The sequence below is a fragment of the Periplaneta americana genome, chromosome 2 (assembly GCF_040183065.1).
Source record: "Periplaneta americana isolate PAMFEO1 chromosome 2, P.americana_PAMFEO1_priV1, whole genome shotgun sequence".
NCBI classification, from domain to species: Eukaryota; Metazoa; Arthropoda; class Insecta; order Blattodea; family Blattidae; genus Periplaneta; species Periplaneta americana.
The window spans coordinates 112045911-112064924 of NC_091118.1; the positions used below are offsets into that span (position 1 = coordinate 112045911).

The following is a 19014-nucleotide window of genomic DNA, read 5'->3' on the forward strand; positions in this document are numbered from 1 at the left end:
ACATTGCAGAAATACGCTTTTTAAGAAACCACTAAATATAGCATAAAATCCACTAGATTTTTTTAGATAATAATCAGGACTGTATATTATAATTAATAATAATAGGCTATAAATAATTATAAAACACTTACCAAAACTACAAAAGAGGAGATTCTATATAATCATTACCTTCTTCTTCTTCTTCAATTTCGGCCGTAGTTGAAGCACCTGCAGTTTCTGGTCTGTAGTATGTTTCCTACCTAGGCTAGATCATATATATGTGACCTAGGGTTTCCTTCATAGACAAATAATAATAGAGGTTTCCATTGTTCCAATTTTTTTTTTTAATAATGTGTTCAGGCAAGTCAAAATCATGGCAATGTTTCCACGCCATTCTATTTCTAATTTTGGCTTTAATTATATAAAAATTGCTTTTCTACTTTTGTATTTGACCATTGGGAAGACAGAGCATAGAAAGTGCGAATTTTTTGGATGGGTTCATATCTGAAGCATCTTTATACTGAAAAACTTCACAAAAAAAAACCACTAGGACTGCTAACATTTTGCCACTGAATCAAGTTCGCTGAATGCCACTGTACTTCAACTTTTGTTATTATTTCTGGGGGAATATTGAAGTTCTCCATCATTGGAATTAAGGAATCCTTGATTTGTTAAGGGCATACTTAGGACTCATTCTAGTAACATTTTTTTAGTATTTTCACATTTCAGAAAGCCTTTTCTGCAGTTGTTTGATTAGAGAGAAACGCACCGTCCTCAGATCAACTGCTCATCTGTTTTCAACTTTCCCATTTTACTTTCACACAAGTAACCCTGATATGCCTTTGTTTTCAAAATCAGTACTCGTGTAATCAGATTTAAATGTTGGCAATACAATAATTTTAGCTAAAGATTCAACCCTGATCACAGGGATTCAATAAGCGATGGTTGTAAGTCACTAAATTTAAGAGTTTAGTTGGGATATTTTCAATTACACAAGTTAGGGTAGGTTTGATTACAGCCTATCGACCTGGGTAGGGTAGTTGGTATAGCAATGATCTTCTATGCTCGAAGTTGCGGGTTCGATCCCGACCCAGGTCGATGTCATTTAGATGTGCTGAAATATAACAGGCTCATGTCAGTAGATTTACTGGCATGTAAAAGAACTTCTGCGGGACAAAATTCTGGCACACAAACGACACTGATATAACCTCGGTAGTTACAAGCGTCGTTAAATAAACCATTTTTTTTATCACAGCCTATAGAGTACTTACTCTGACCTCATCTCATGCACTTTGACTTTGGTTTGTGCCATTCATATTATGTATTACTTTGTTCTACTTGATGCGTCACTCATTTGTTTTGGCGGAAAAATGAAAAAAAAAAAAAAATTATAACCACTTCTACGATAGATAAATATAGATATCAACAAGGACAACAAAAACCTGTAAAATACCATAACTCCTCAAGTGTGATAAGATCTGATAGCACGTAAACATCTCTGTGTTCAGTTCCTCGTGTAGTAGGTCTACTAAGAAATACCTTTTCTTTTAGATAACCCCATAACCAGTAGTCAGCTGGATTTATGTCTGGTGATCTAGAAGGCCAACTGTTCGGAAAATGCCTACTAATTACATGATCACCAAATGTGTTGCACAATAGTATCTTTACATTATTGTGTATGTGAGGTTGAACACTTCTTGCTTGAAAACAATGTTTTCGATTTCATTACAGTAGAACCTCTATTATCTGTGGTAATGAAGCGGGTGCCCTGAATGGTTAATCGAAAAAATCGGATAACCTATACCATAAAAGATTTTCGTAAATTTAGTAAAAAATACTGAAACTTCCGCAGTTTCCTTCATGATCTTGTATTTAACATGCTTAGCAGAGGATCAGAAGTTCAATAATTTAAGTCTGGTTGTCAACGACAGGTTTTTAAGGATCAAGGAAATTTATTGTAATGGCTGTCTGTGGAAAGATAGGAATAGTGGAGGTCTCATGTTGTAGACTTACATACTTTATACACTTTATCCTTAAGTTTTATTAAATTGCATAAAGTAATTGTAACTCCAGTCTCGTATTCTGATGCGAGATGAACTACAGTTTCTCTTTCCCCATACCACTCAATGATTTGTACTTTTTTTTTAAGAAACTTAACAACACGATTTCTTTTCATACCCGTGGAAGACATTTTATATATAAGTTAGAGAGTCTATAAAGTAAGCTTACAATTCTAACAATACACACCAGACTGTGAAAGGGTAAATGCTTGTAATAACTCTCTCTAGAAAAAAAAAAAAAAGTGCTAATATAATGTGCAGTACTTATTTCATATATTTTATAGCAAAAAAAAAAAAAAAAAGCGAGAGAAAGACAGTCGGATAATCCGCGAATCGGTTAATAGAGTGACGGATAATCGGGGTTCTGCTGTATTCTGTAATGCTGGTATTGCAAAGTCTTGCAACATTTGAAAATAATACTGCCTGGTTACCATCACTGTTTTTGTGCGTCTATTTTCAATTTCTTTATAGAAATACAGTTCTATTATAAAATGTGACGTAAAACCACACCAGACAGTAACTTGATATCATGTAAAGGTAAAACCATCGTAAAAACTATTAAAATTACTCTCCTACTGCTATCTGTATTCTGAACAATTATTTTTATACCAGCGTGACACAGTTACTATAGTAACAAAACATGCATTGATTGAAAAAAAAAAAAACCAAACCTTCTAAACAGTAATGCTACCTATATGAAACCAAACTGCTGATATGTACAGAAGATACAGCTGTTTCAAAATAGGAACTTACTTTTGAATAACCTTATGCACAGAATTAGGCAGTGTTGAAATACAGATACTTTACCAATCTTACCTACAATTTCACCAACTTTTTTCCATAATATTTCCTTTTTATGAATATCTGTGTATTTTTTTGGAACTTATTTTACAGGGCAGGTTGTTGGGATGAAGTTCCATCATTTTATTTGTGAGAAATTGCTAAACACATGATGTTCTACAGCCATATTGTATTATCATAATTAGATTGCTTTCTAAATGAACAATGATCATTACTGTCAATTTGAAGCCAAGTCAATCCAGGTTGATGAACGCCAGTGCAGAACGTTGTAAAGAAACCAGCTCCATTTATTTACACATAGAGCTAATCAAGTGATGATGATCGCCATAGTGGAATCATAGCTTAACTGCCACTCAAGTTCAAAATTGACTCTGGTAAGCCCACCAAGAAGTGTGTGTGAAGAATAATTAGGAGACATCTCCATAAATAAAACTTGCATTCAATACATACTACAGTACACATTGGACTAAAAAGAAAAATTTAACATTTCATTTGTATAGATTCCTATATTCTTAACATATCTAAACTTCGGTAAAAACGTAATACGGCGAACGCTAAGCTCCACCCACGACCCCTTTCCACTTTTCCCCTACTAGCTCACCACACACTCTACGTGATAGGCTAGTGTTGTGTCGAATGCACATTTCATGTGGGTGGGGATAACTTCCCCTACTGGCGTTCGCCGTATTACGTTTTCACCTAAATTTCTTTATTTAATGCTTTTTACACCTCGTAAGTTTTGTAATTTTGCAGGATTTGACTATTCTATTACTGAAAGATTGTAACTCTATGCAATCAGCTATTTTCTCCCCAGTATACCTAAGGATATTATATTTTTTGATAGGTTTATTTAACAGATCTTGATCTAAATGAGTTTTAACAATTATTTATCACTAAAAATACTTCAGTGTGTTTACCTGTATCTTTTCAATTCTTTTAATCCAATGGCAGGTACTTTGTCATTCACCCATCTATGGATGATGTGCTGAAACTACATAGCACTGCAAGATGATTAATGGAACAATGATGGAATGTAGGTAACAGAAATGGAGTAGCCCAAGAAAATCCACCACCAAGTACTCTTTGTACACCACAAATTGTACTATAACCTATTAGAATTCAAATCCAGGTATCAGCATGGAAAGCCAACACTTTAGCTGTCCAGCTAACAGTGCAACTCATCTTTTTAATCAGACTAGCTATACAAATGTGGCTCATGCTTGCTGCAGAGTGCAGAGACAGAGGTACTATATCCTGCAGTGCCATATACAGTACAGGAAGTACATTTCTATAGCATTTTGCACACTATATTTCAAATAATGTAAAACCCCGATAAGACTGTTCAAGGTACGACATATAAACTGTATATTAACCGGGACCGCATATTAGGCAGATATACTAATTTTGACTTACATACAGTATTACTTTATTATGTAATGACTGTACTGTACGTCAAAGACATTTACAATATGTACTGTACTTTATTTTTTCGAAAAAAATCATTTATAGTTTGCCGTGTGCGTGTTTGCCAAGTCCTCATGCTTACCACACTTCACTTTCTGCATTTACATCCTCCGACATTGCAGCTGCAATGAATGAGTCTGATTTTCTTTATCGTCCATAATGTCGATGATGGGATTCCTAATGAATCAGAGAGTTGTTTCTGATTATAAGAGTACTGTTTTCATCGTACTTTCGTAAGATTTCCAATTTTTCCAACACAGAAAGCGCTTTTCGATTAACACTCATTGTAATCACATTCACAGACACTCCAATACACTAAAGGACAACAAACTGACCAGCATAAGTTTCCAGAATTTTATTACAGCCAGGTGAAGAATGTTGTTTGGAGAGGGTGAGGTATTGTAATTGTATGTAGGCTTTAAGTGCGCAGGTAAACAGTCAAATAAGAGAGCGTAGGGGTCGAATACCAGTACTTTTCAGGTTAATGGTACCAGTGAGTTCAATTGCCAAAATGTTTCATTGCCGTTCCAGTACATTGCTGAAAAGTACATCGAAAATATTCCACAAAAATAGTGTATTATGCGGGACTTGAGCGCAACAAATAGGGTATTTTATAAAGTAAAGGCATTGTATATGAAATGTGCAGGGATCAGACCAAAAAAAGCATATTACACAGGACAGCGTAATAAGCGGGCACATCTCCCGAGGTTTTACTATAGTTTTCCCAGTTGTATAGTACCATACATTTCTGCAATGAAATCATACAGTGAAATAAAAATAAAACTTACTTTCAACTTCAGGCAACAAAGAATAATTTTACTACATATAATTATACCCTAGAACAGTGATTCTCAGCAGGGGGCAGCGGCTCTCTTGGAAGCCAAAGAGAGTTTTTAATTGGTTATTTTACGACGTTTTATCAACTGTTATACGTATCTAACATTTGAATGAGATGAAAATGATAATGCCAGTGAAATGAATCCAGGATCCAGTGTCGAAAGTTACCCAGCATTTGCTCTTAATGGATTGAGGGAAAATCCTGGAAAAAATCACAGCAAATAATGGGATACTGTGAACATAATAATAGATGAAAATTTAAACATCCAACTATTCTGCGTTAAATAAAAACAAATTATTTTATTTTTAAATTTATATTATATCTATAAAATTTCTCCTCCACCCTTGCCTAGGAAAAACATGTTTTCCTTACAATAGAATAAAGGAGGGAAGAAGAATTAATAATTATAGCATGCATGGCTCATTAACTCTGAACTTAAGCCAGGAGGCTGCATTAAAGTAATGTGAGGAAAGAATGGGTCTCATCATCAAAATGGTAGAGAAACACTGTCCTAGAATATTGAAAACAGACTACAAGAATTCATTCGTCATCTATTTCCATATATTATCCTCTTCACTGGAGTAAATTTTTTCAGAATCGTTATCGTTCTAAAATAAATTTCCTACTATCGTTAGTCTTGCAATATTTAAAATCTGTGTCCTTCAAAATCTTAAGCATTGACCACACGCTCCCATTGAAGTCTACTTTACTTCATTTTGCAACATTCTGAGTTACATTACCATAGTAATCGTGTTTTCATTAAAAATGGGGATTTTGCAGCCCCCCTATGTCTGTTGACTTTCCCATTTAGATGGAACATAGTTTCATTACTAAAAATTACATGAGGCAGAAAAATGAAATCTTCCAGGTTCTGAAGCATATAGTCACAAAATTTTACACGCATTGCCTTGTCGTTTGTGCAAAGAACCTGTACCAGTTGTAGGTGGTATGGTTTGTACAGTAACCACTGCCTCAACACATCCAGACAGTTGTTTGCAGTAGTCCAAGTTCTCTGCTCGCTCTACAGGTTAACTTCATTGGGTTGCACTCAAAACTCTCTCAAATTCGATCCACATTCTCCTTCGATACACACAGTCGGCCTGGGCTTTCATCCGTACACAGAGAGCCATTTTCATCAAATTGTTAATTTCAACAAATGCTCTTCCTCGGAGGTTCAATGCTGAAATTACAACAAAATGCATGCTGCACCGCAGTCACAGACTCAGTTTTACGAAACTCAGGAACTCAAAAAAATTTTGTGCTGCACAGTAGCCATCTTGCTTGCAACTGATGCTGCTGTGCGCTTAGGAGTGCTCTAGTGATAGTATTCGAAAGTTTAGTACACTCTTCAAATTAATGTTCTGTATGTCATTCAAATACAACATACAGTTCAGGAAATAAAGCCATATGAATATGAGTACATCTTTTAGTATCACAATGTATTATGCAGAATATTAAAATCATCTAGTTCTGTAGCTTCTTTCTAGTGATTGTGATGTCTGCCAGGAGACTTAAATACCACACTTCCGCTACTGATTAATAATGTTTTGGCTTCACTTATGTTTTTGGACAATGTGAAGTCCGATACCATATGAAGCAACTGTACCGAGATTGGGTTCTGGCAACAGTATTAGATATGCAGCACATGGGACACTCTTGACTCACATATTTCTTTAAGAAGTACTGATACACTTTATACACCATTTCTCTCACTTGCCTATGTAAAACCTCATTGTTAGGCCTTTAGTTTTCCATACTACGTGATTTTATAACTGTGAATTAGTTTTGAAACACATAGAATGCATTAAAATCACGAACGATCAAGCACGGCACAGCACAAGAGCAAAAGAGAATAAAAACGCTCATTGGTTAAAAGAAGTCATATGTCTTCTTCAAAGCCACTGTACATGCAGAATCCAAACCACAGAACCGCATTGGTATAGTTTGTCTAGTCTAGTGATATTGACATTTTTATTGCTTTGCAGTTTTCCAGTAGAACTAGCAATCTTACACTTAGAAAAGTGGGGTTACGAAATACTTATTACAAGAAAAGCATTACACAAAGTAAGAAATAGCTAAAAAGCTGCAAATATTTCAAATCAGTAAGCTGTATAAGCCAGACTTTGAAAAACATAAATGATTACAGCTGTTTTACACAGGAAAGTATGATTGTAAGAGCACACTGAGCCCAAGAACTCTATAAAACTTTTCCAATTAATGAGCTACTAATGAAGATTTAAAGAATTCCTGGAGAGAGGTTTGAAGTTGAGGTTTATGCTTCTATTTGTCAAAAGCTAATACTGCATATCTTCCGATACATGCCTCATAACAAGAATGTCAAAACAGTTACATGGCTAAAAAGAGACTTAATGGGGTCAGAGGTCAGTTTGGATATGAGTGGAGCAAGGTAAGGAATTCTATACAGTAGTGTTGAATAGTTCATGAACGGACCAACTCTTTTCAACAACTCCCTCGTTTGAGCAGTAACAAACTAGTTACTTGAGAACTGGTTGTTTGCAAAGGAATTGGTGGCTCATGAGTGGAAAGTAACTAGTTGACTTTTAAATAAACTTTACTCCCATTCTCCAGTAGCAAACAATATATCAAATTATCACGTGACAGTTGCATATTTATGAAACAAGTAATACAGCAAAACCTGTTCAAGGCAGAAGTGACATGGTCCTAATTTTTTTTTCCATTGTGGACAGGTTTCTGTATTATTCAGGTATGAAGTTAAAAATGGAATATTTTATCATTCGTATAAATGAAAAACAGGACGGCATGCTGCAATCTGGAAGAAGTACAAAATATTCTGTTTAACACTACTCACATTAAATCAGATTTCTGTTGCTTATTCCGTTGGTGGATCATCTTGATGGAAATCTCATTTTCTATATAAATGTTATTGTAACTCATTAAACATTCTTAAAGTTTACTAACCACACTAAATTTAATATCTAACACTATTAATACTGTAGGCCTACTGTACATCACTGCACATTATTTAATTGGACTAGGAGCCGTCCTTTAAAAGCCACAAATTCTGACATCTAATTTCTTTGCCAGTTCAAGGGTATGCTTTGCAGAATAGGTTCAGAAATTGACATGAAGAATCCACTCCCACAGCAGTTCATTTATTTCCATACAACCAGTTGTTTTCTGTTTCCTTCTTATATCACCATTATTGACCGAAAGCCACTCACTCATGACAGTCTTAAATTTTTTAAAGTGCCACACCTGAGTTTTCCACAACTAAACTTCAACATTATGCACTTCGTTTCTCATTTTCCTTTAACTCGATAACTTTTACTTCATTACTTAATAATAATGTCACATTTTACGCAACTTTTCCGCATTAAACAGTTTACACATAATAGGCCTACATACAAATTTTGCCGGGACCAATAAATTATTCCGAAGGATTCCGGGTTATTCACGTTTTGATTTCAACAGGTTTCACTGTATGAACATTCCTTATATAACCTCAAACGTTGTAGCTGCATCGTGAAGGAGGAAACCTAAAACAAATATAGGCCTAATAGGCTTATATAAAGCGTGACATCAATCGAAGGTGGGTTTCATAATAAATTACATTAATTCTTGACGAATTTCATTTTGAAGTACCGTAACATTTATTTTGTGGTGTATGTCTTCCAGAGGTTGCTCATACTGCTATATTGAAATTTCACAAATGCGTGATTTTTTTCTACCATCAAGCAAGCTGCTCATAATCCCCATCATCTATTGATAAGTAAAATAAAACGTAATAGATACCATATATCCCACATACTATCTACAATTTCGTTTGAAAGATATGACTGAGCAAACTAATATTTCTGAGCTCTCATTGTAGAGAGAAAAGGTGGAGTTGGATGTGGAGAAGGAATGTGAATGAAAGAGCTCGCTCACATCGTTGAACAGCTCCAACCTATCTCTAGCATTCAGAAAGCTATTACGAATTTCTGAAGTAAATAGTTGCAAAAAGTAATATTTTGCCTTAAAATATTGCACTTTCTTACATGTATGAGAATAACGAACTCTGCTAATAAATTCATCTAGCATCCAAATTCTTTAATTTTTAATACTCTAACTTGTCTTTCTTTAGGTCTGTTTTTTCTAGTAAATTACTATTCTGAATATGTGAAGAAAGCAGCCAATATGTAACAAGAAATGAAGATAAAGAATTTTCAGAGGTGTGTTTAGATCAAACAGTCAAATATTTCACTTTTGTCATGGTTTGGAGTGGTATATCAGCACAGAGTAGAGCCTGCTTTACATTGCTGAAAGTATAATGAAGCAACAGTAATACAAAGAAGTAGATTTATACCCCAGTTCGACTGATTTACTGATGGATACTCTTCATTTTTATGCACGATGGTACATCATGCTATAAACCCAAATGCATTACAACTCCCAGAAAAAATAAAGTACCGTAGTAAAAAATAGGAAAAAATTTGTTCCAATAAAAGAGATTATGTACACGAAATTAAGTGTTTATTTTCAATTGTATGTGGAAATTAACAAAATCAAATCAATGTTCACTTTTTCTTAGGCGCTGCTTTTTTCTCTTTGGATTCCTTCTTCACATTTTTTTCACCAGACTTTTTCTTCATTTTATCCTTAGCAGACCTCTTCTTCAGCCTGTAGTATGCAACAGTGCGGATCTTGTTCCTGATCTGTCTGGCTTTCCTCAGCTTGAAGCGATCAAAGTCAGTCATTGCACGTCGCTATAAACAAGAATCATTAGTAACAGACCAAGCAAGATATTACATCACCACATTCCACAAGCTGTAGTACATTTTGTGACACTTCAGTTCAATAATGAGCTTCATGTATCGATCAGTCGGCAATTCCTATCTTATTAAAATCATCATATATGTCACTATTAACAGAATTCACTTCATCAAATTATATAACACTACAGCGAAACAATTAAGGGTCATTCCATGTCAAATCAATCAGGGGCCTGTTCCTTCATGTCTCAGATTTTAATGACTTTTGGCTTTAAGTTGTATTGATAAACATGAAAAATTCGAATTTTTAGATTTTTTTTTGGGTTAGTGGTTTTTTTTATTATTTTCGAAACTACAAAAAAGGCGAATTTTTAGTCAACTCTGCCAAAAAAATATATAATAAATAAAATAAAAATAAATCACAGTTCTGGAAGTATGCTACAGTCTTCAGAGTACAGCTCATTTTAAAGCCCTTTTATGGGTGTTTGAGAATAAGGTTCTTAGGAAAATATTTGGGGCTAAGAGGGATAAAGTTACAGGAGAATGGAGAAAGTTACACAACACAGAACTGCACGCATTGTATTCTTCACCTGACATAATTAGGAACATTAAATCCAGATTTTGAGATGGACAGGGCATGTAGCACATATGGGCGAATCCAGAAATGCATATAGAGTTTTAGTTAGGAGACAGGAGGGAAAAAGACCTTTGGGGAGGCCAAGACGTAAATGGAAGGATAATATTAAAATGGATTTGAGGGAGGTAGGATGTGATGATAGAGACTGGATTAATCTTGCACAGGATAGGGACCGACGGTAGGCTTAAGTGAGGGCGGCAATGAACCTGCATGTTCCTTAAAAGCCATTTGTAAGTAAGTTGTAAGTAAGTACACGTACCTTACGCTTGGCTTCGATTTTCTGAGCCCACTGGCTTCCTGCCCATTTCTCATCTATCTTGCTCTTTTGCCATGCTTTCCTCACGGCCTTTGTGCGATCTGTAAATGGGAACTTTATCTTGAACTTCGTTAGATGAAGTTGATTGAGCCTCATCTGTCCACGTGGAACTCCAGTTTCTGGTCCATCCACTAACGCCTATAATAAAACAGACTTTGATGTGAGCATATGTGCAAAAAAGTGTATGTGTATTATAGTGGAATTGTAGGTCCTAATCTATTCAGTTCCAGAATGAAATCTCACAATAACAAAATGATGTTTGTATTACTTCACACCTAAGATGATACAATAGCTGGTTCTCTACTTAATCTTCCTCAGCCAGACTAAAGTCATATGGTGTTGCCATGGGGGAGAACCGCAATGTCTGTTGTTGGTAAGCTCCACCCAGTATCCCTGTAAGACACTTATGGAACGTGTGGAAATTAGGGACTTAAGGTTGGAGACTTCTAGCGGGTAAAAATGTAAGTTAGAAAAATGCGATCTGGTAATGAAAAATAGAACTTCGTTCTATGTCCCTCTTCTCTCTAATACTTCTGAGCTAATGAGACAAGATGAGAGATGAAGGAAAATTAATATATTCATGTTTCATGTTGTGAAACAAGAGATATGTATGGATGGAATGTGTCACATGTTAGATGTTCTTGGATGTATTTCGTTGCCCTGAAAAGGGTACTTTGGGCACACAAAGTGTTAGACTTCGTCTTTTAACAAGAATGAGGTCGAAGGTGTAGTATCATGATCAAAATTCGGCATCATTTTAAACGAGAGAAAACAAGGAAACATATGCCTTTCGTGCTTGTTCTGAATACTTTTGTAAACTGCAATGTTTGAAAAAAGAAAGAGTGATGAACCACTGGCGAAAGAGAAAAGAACCTTTTAAACCTTTCTTTGTAATTCAACTGCTTAGTTCATACTGGCAATGTGTTAGCAGAACCTCTAAGATCTTGCAGAAGCAGCCAGACGTTCATTTTGGTATGATGAGAATAGCAAAGGTGGCTTCGTTGTCTCTAGTTATGAGATGAAGGGTGAAAAGAGAAAGTAGGGACGCTAATTAAAGCAAACGAGACTCTGACATATTATTTTATGAAGTGTAGATGTGTTGACTGCACATTACTAGTTGATAGTGCTATGTTACAAGGTGTGAAAATGTTATTTTGCAAGGTGTTGAATGCACATCACTTTGTAAGTACTTACATGTTATGAGGTGTGGATTAGTGTTATTTTGTAAGGTATTGAATGTGTATCACTTGTTAAATACAGGAATGAAAAGTAGTAAGTGACTGACAGTATATTTTACTTGGTAGTAATTTTGAATCCCAGCTGAGAGAAAATGTATATGCATTCGAAATGAGGGAAAAGTAATAGATTTCTCGTTGAGCAGATGACTGGGCATGAGCAGGATGTAAGTAGGAGGCCACAGAGAGAGAGAGAGAGAGAGAGAGAGCAGCAGCAGCAGTGACGAGTGGAGTAATATGGGAACCAATAGCAGTACTGACCAGAGTGCAATAGGAGGAAGTGGCACAAGCAACAACTATTGAAGTTTAGCCAAATGTTTATGTGGTGTTCCATTTCTAGCTGAACAAAGATCGGCGAAGTATGTTACCAGTAATAACATTTTTTAGTGTTGTGATAACTGAAAGTTGGCTGTACTCACCAAACATGTGTCTGTTTCCGCAATGTAAGGAATAGGTATTTTACATTAACAGAATCAGTTTGAAAATCTGGTTAAAGTTAATTCTAAATCAATTTAAAAAATGGATTCATAACTGTAGGCTACCACTAACAGATTGAAAAAATATCTAAAATGCATTATACCAGGTAACTTCTGTAATTTATACGATTTACTGGTAGTGAGAAAAGGTTCTCTTATGACATTGGATCAAGAGTTTCGTGTGGCATCAATGTGCACATAATAATCACATCAATGTCCTGAATGTCAGATTTTCCAACTAGCAGACTGATATAGACAAATACTGTGTCCTCCCAAGCTTTCGAGACTTCATTACTTTTTTTTTCTTTTGGAATTTATATATAAAAAAAACCAGTTTACATAGAAAAAACTAAATTCCCCCCCACCCCATCTTCGTAAGAGAATTACCGGACTTGTTACAGTAGTCACGTAGAAACTGCTCGATCAACCCTGGTAGGAAGTTTACTAACGATGCACACAATGGAGACTTGGCAAGATATGTATGAAAACCTTTCGAGATATTGAACATGTTACAACAAATCATACGATAATTCTACAGCAGAATTGAAGAAAAAATCTGAAAGACTGATGCAGCTAAGCTCTTTATAAAGTGTTGAATGTGCAAGCTATAGGGATAGGGAGTGGGCAACAGGAACCAGCCGCTACACAATTCTTCCAGATTATGGAAATTTCATATACCAGTAACTATGGCAATCCTAATCTTCAGTCATGGTAGCGAAACATAGACAGTAACTAAAAAATAGAAGCAGAAAATTGAAACTTCAAGATAAACTTCATAAGACCATTAAGAAGTGACATAAGAACAGATTTCCCAAATGAGATCCAAGATGCAGACCGCAGGAACCACACACAGGACAACTGGGAGTAACAGGCCCAAGGCCTAAACCTTGGAGCTGAAGAATGCCACATCGCGATATCACACTTCACTTCAGGGGAAAACTTCAGTAAAGTATGTTTGTTAACCTTCACGAAATTTAAGCGATATCCTATATTAAAAGAATCCCTGGTAATCCTGTATTTTAGCGTTCCAAATTATCTTAGGTGTCGTGACAGTAAAAACAAAATAGGCTATGTAATCCAACAAGCACTGTCACTGCAGCCAACTGTAGTGTAGTAATTATTCAGTTTATGAAAATGGCGAGTAGTAGTATGTTTATCGTAGAAGATGAGGAGTTATTGAATGCTGCGGCAATGTTACAAGAGAAATGGCGTATGTCGACTCTTGGACCAGAGTTTCAAGATGTGGAATTCACTGAGATGATTGGCCCGTAGACATCTGATAAGAAATAGAGAGCAGCGTTCTATTTGTAACTAACCTTGCACTCTTGTTAATTAAGGGAAAGAGATAGATAGTATGAGGTGAAGCTGTAGAACATGTGGCACAAAGATAATTAAATGCAGGCTGAAAAGTTTACTCTACAACAGCCAATATTTATTTATGGAACTTACGTCAAAACAGATTCATGCCGACAAGTGTGTAGGCAATTTGTAGATAAATTCCACGATAACTGACCTCCAAATAGAGGTACAGTTCGAAACCTTGTCATTAGATTAGGAGAAATGGGAATGCTGAACTCTAAAATTCGTAGGCCAAAACGAAGTGTTCTACAAGAAGCAAAACTTGATATGAGTGCATCACTTGAACGTTCTCCTAATAAATCTTTACGTCGTATTGCACAAGAAGTAGACGTATAAAAAACTTCAACCATATAACATACGGCTACTAAACTTTTAAATTGAAACTTTACAGAGTTACTGTAGTCTAAGGATTACAGCCGCATGACAACAAAGTCGAGTGAATTTCTTCTATAACTGGGTTTTGCAAAACATTGTTACTGGTACTGTTAATCCACATTTAGGCCTAATCATTTTCTCTGATGAGGCATGGTTTAATTTATGTGGTTATGTTCACAGAACAATGGATTTTGGTGCACAGAAAATCCGCCATTAATTCACGAAGTTACCCTGCATGACGAAAAGATTGGTGTGGTGAGCCATAACAGCAAATCTAGTAACAGGGCCGATATTTTTTTAGGTACTGGAAATTCAGACAGGTGTACGCAAATACTCGCACAGTTTTTTGAACAATTATCTGATGAGAAAACTACGGGGATTCATTTACTATGGGATATCGCTTAATTTTCGTCAAGTTGGACAAACTATGACGTCACAATATGGCGCCAATGACGTCACAACGCAGCGACGTCACAACATGGCCGATGTAAACCAAAAACAATAAATAAATAAAACTATCTAAAAAAAAAAAACAAATTGACGATATCCCATTCTACAATATAACCCAGCCGCTCTTATCCAAAATACGATATCACCAAAACAATTCACGATATCCCATAATGGAACAGAACCCATCCGCTCTTATCCAAAATACGATATCGCCAAAACAATTCACGATATCCCATTCTGGAACAGAGCCCATCCGCTCTTATCCAAAATAGGATATCAGCAAAACAATATCACAATATCCCATTCTGAAATATAACCCATCCGCTGTTATCCAAAATACGATATCACCAATACAATTCACGATATCCCATTACGGAATATAACCCATCCACTCTTATCCAAAATACGATATCACCAAAACAATTCACGATATCCCATACTGCAACAGAGCCCATCCGCTCTTATCCAAAATAGGATATCAGCAAACCAATATCACAACATCCCATTCTGAAATATAACCCATCCGCTCTTATCCAAAATATATCACCAAATCAATTACAAACATCCCATCCTCGAATATAACGCACCCCCTCTTTTCCAGAATAGAATATCAGCAAAACAATTTCAAAACATATATTCATCTCATGTAACTAAAATATCACCTCAAAGATCATCATCGGGGCTACCCCGCTTTTTGCATCATGTGCTACACGTCGGATCATCATCGGGGCTTGCAGCCCCGATACCCCGCTTCTATTGGTGATATCGTATTTTGGATGAGCGCAATTTTGAACCCCAAATAAAAACATTAAAAAGAAACAACGAACAGATCCACACACACACCCATATATACAAAACCAACAAAAATAAAAACATATATCTACAATATATAAATTAAACATTATCCTCGATACATTATTACTACCCTAGCAAACGAAAACCCATCCTTATAAATACCAAATAAAACGCTCACCATCCAAACCTTCTTTTTATCCTCTCAGATCCAAACACATCCTTAACTGGTATGCCATTCAAACCTCATGAATACCAACCACGAACAAAATTTACAAATCTACCAACCTAACCACTTCCGGCTAAACTCCAGAACATGGATTGCACCCTTCCCCTCTACCCCCACCGCAACTACCATGCAACTAGCTACTTTCCTTGCAGACTCCTCCCTCTCTCGCGTTCTCACGCTTCATCTCGCTCCGTCCGAGACACGCGCCACCTCGAAACATGATGGCGGCCACTGACGATCTCCGTAAACATCGCGCCGATGATCCGACGTGTAGCACATGATGAAAAAAGCGGGGTATTGGGGCTGCAAGCCCCGATGATGATCCGACGTGTAGCACATGATGAAAAAAGCGGGGTATCGGGGCTGCAAGCTCCGATGATGATCCGACGTGTAGCACATGATGAAAAAAGCGGGGTATCGGGGCTGCAAGCCCCGATGATGATCCGACGTGTAGCACATGATGAAAAAAGCGGGGTATCGGGGCTGCAAGTCCCGATGATGATCCGACGTATAGCACATGACGAAAAAAGCGGGGTGTCGGGGCTGCAAGCCCTGACGAGGGGTGTCGGGCACTGAAAAGTGCCTTTTGGAAAACATGATGCGCATTTGACAACCCATCACCAGTATCTGTGCGCGAAGTTAATTTCATGTCGCCACCACATTTAGGGCAAGTGTACGTACTTGCTAATAACCCTTTCTGCTGCAAAAACCGTATCAAATTACTGATATCGCTGCTAAAGTTATGCACGGCGAAAATATCGACGAACGATTCTATGTTCCTGGTAGAGTAACACAGTCGCACATCCAACCCTTTCGCACGTCGGCACAAACTGTCGCCACGCCAAGATGTCCAGCGTCACCTGTTAATTTCGCCACCCCTTCTTTCTCTGATTGGCTTTTCGTGGCTTAAGTCCCGTTAACTCAACGCTCCTTTACTCACTCACCCGCCCGCCATCTAGTCGCATGAATTTACATTAATTTATGCACTTAAAATATAACTTAAAATCGCTTCATTATAACATATATATCCCTCAACATTATTACAAGCGAAAAAATATTGCTTTCATGATGATTTATCTCAAATACCATCTCGTCTACACACTAATTTATTCTTGATGATTGACACTTGCAACCCGCATGTTGCACTTTTTTCTTCTTCGTGAACATATATACGAGTTCCGAATTTTTTCTACCAAGAACACGTGTTCTCCAGAGAGACTACTGAGGATTCCGGCTGCTGAGGACTAGAGCATTCAACAATGAAGATGAACACATGAAGAAGAATAACAACATGTACAACAAGGACATAGAAGAACAGAATACCACCCCATGAAGAGAGAGAGAAAGAAAAAGAGAGGAGAGAGAGAGAAGACAGGAGGGAAAGGAAGAGGGAAATTACCCTCCAGCAGGTAATTTTTTCCCTCCACAGCTTATGTTGGCATGCCCCTCCCCCACCCTTCATTACCCATAATTCCCACCGTCCCCTAGTGACTTGGGGAGGGGATGGAAGGTGCAATCCATGTTCTAAAATTTTCCCCCACTTCCATCCAAAAAGTGACGTCATAATATCACTTCACTCCATTCTACAATCTAGCCAACATAAATTCTCATAAAAACAATAACGATATCCTATAGTCAAGTAAACCCAAACAACGTGCATATTTTCAACAAGATTCTGCCACAGCCCATACTGCAGGTGCTTCTTTGGAAGCTATAAGCGAGGTTTTTGATGAAAAAATTAAGGCCCGCACGTTCCCCAGATCTTATCGCGTGCGATTATTATTTGTGGGGAACTCTAAAAAAATTGAGTTTATAGAAATAACCCGCATACTATCAACGAACTGAAAAACAATATAAGAACAGAAATTAGAAGCATAACGAAAGAACTTTTGCGTGTCAATTCAAATTTTACCAAAAGATGTCGGGAATGTCTGAATGCTAAAGGACACAACTTTCAGCAACTACTGTAAAATAGGTTAGTGAAATAAAATGATTGTGTGCATGTCCCCCATTAATTAATGAAAGTTTTGAGTGCAATACGCCGGAGATTACGGATCTAAAATGCCACGTATTACCTCGCGCTCTACAGGCTTGTTCTTGCCCGCGTTCTTCGGATCAAGCGTGACGCGACCGCACTGTATTTTTATAGCCGTAAATAATTATGGCAGCTTTGGCGTTGTGTTAGTCCATGGAAAAAACTGGTCTTTCTCGAAAATACTCGCAGCGGTCGTAACTATTTACCGTAATGACGAAGATTATAATAATAATTATTATATATACATACTCGTGTCTGGTCACTAACATCTACAATGGAGCAACATTAACTATTTGCCCTATTAACGAAGATTACAATAATTATTAGGCCTATTATACGTACATACCCGTGTCTGGTCAATAACATCTACGATGGAGCAAAGTTTCCCTCTATATGGTCCATCGGCCACATAGGCCACACGGCCTGTCTCCACAAATCTCTCAAATGGCTGAAAGATATAAAAAGTAATTAGAAGTCAACTACAAAAGTCACGAGTTCATTATTTACTACAAATTAAGAATCAGCTACAAGAGTTTATTTTCTACAAATTAATAAACCAAAATTTCTACAAATAGAGAAACCAAAATTTAACACTTTCGCAAATTGCATAACCGTCCAGTCAAATCCTATACGACTGCCATGTGGTAGCCTCGTTTAAAAAAAGAAACCATAATATTATATGCAATATACCATCACATAGACCTATATGCTTTATGCGAAGACAAATTTGTATTGTCGTAATCACATGTTTTAATTTATATATAGTTAACTTATAAAACAAACAATATAACCCAAATTATTGCATTATGAAAAACGAACCACATGCTTACCATCTCCTTGCAGGAAACGAAAGAAAATGGCTACAACCGGAAGCACAGAAACTCAATACAAACTTGCAATTTCAGTTATATGTATATAATTAAATCTGTAACTTACATTTGTAAACCCTACTGCATCTTATATATTATGAAATTATTTGATGTGGCCATTTAATATTATACTTTCACTGAAATAATGTCGAAGTTAATGTAACAAATTGTTATAATTTCCGGTATAGTAGGGAAGCTCCTACACTGACGGAGTAAAGAAAAGTGCCACAGCTCCCACGTAAATACCAATAATAATTAATTCCTTGACAAAATACTGTGAATGCCACTGCGTTCTGTTATATTTTTATAAGATGAATAGATGTGCTGTTGAATAAATGCAATTTGCCTGTAAAGTACAATATTTGA

General features: G+C 36.5%; 1 protein-coding gene across 2 annotated transcripts; it reads right to left on the reverse strand.

Moving 5' to 3' along the window:
• Positions 1–9614: 9614 nt before the first annotated feature.
• Positions 9615–18657, reverse strand: RpL14 (ribosomal protein L14). Of its 2 annotated transcripts, none has more exons than XM_069818298.1 (4): positions 18610–18657; positions 18126–18227; positions 10772–10966; positions 9615–9869 (listed from the first exon to the last, which is right to left on the reverse strand). In XM_069818298.1, exons 1-4 carry the CDS (start codon positions 18610–18612, stop codon positions 9681–9683), a joined length of 489 nt encoding a protein of 162 aa, XP_069674399.1. In that variant the 5' UTR covers positions 18613–18657; the 3' UTR covers positions 9615–9680. The 2 variants fall into 2 exon arrangements, with proteins under 2 accessions (XP_069674399.1, XP_069674400.1); XM_069818299.1 differs by lacking the exon at positions 18610–18657 and adding an exon at positions 18470–18492.
• Positions 18658–19014: the final 357 nt, after the last annotated feature.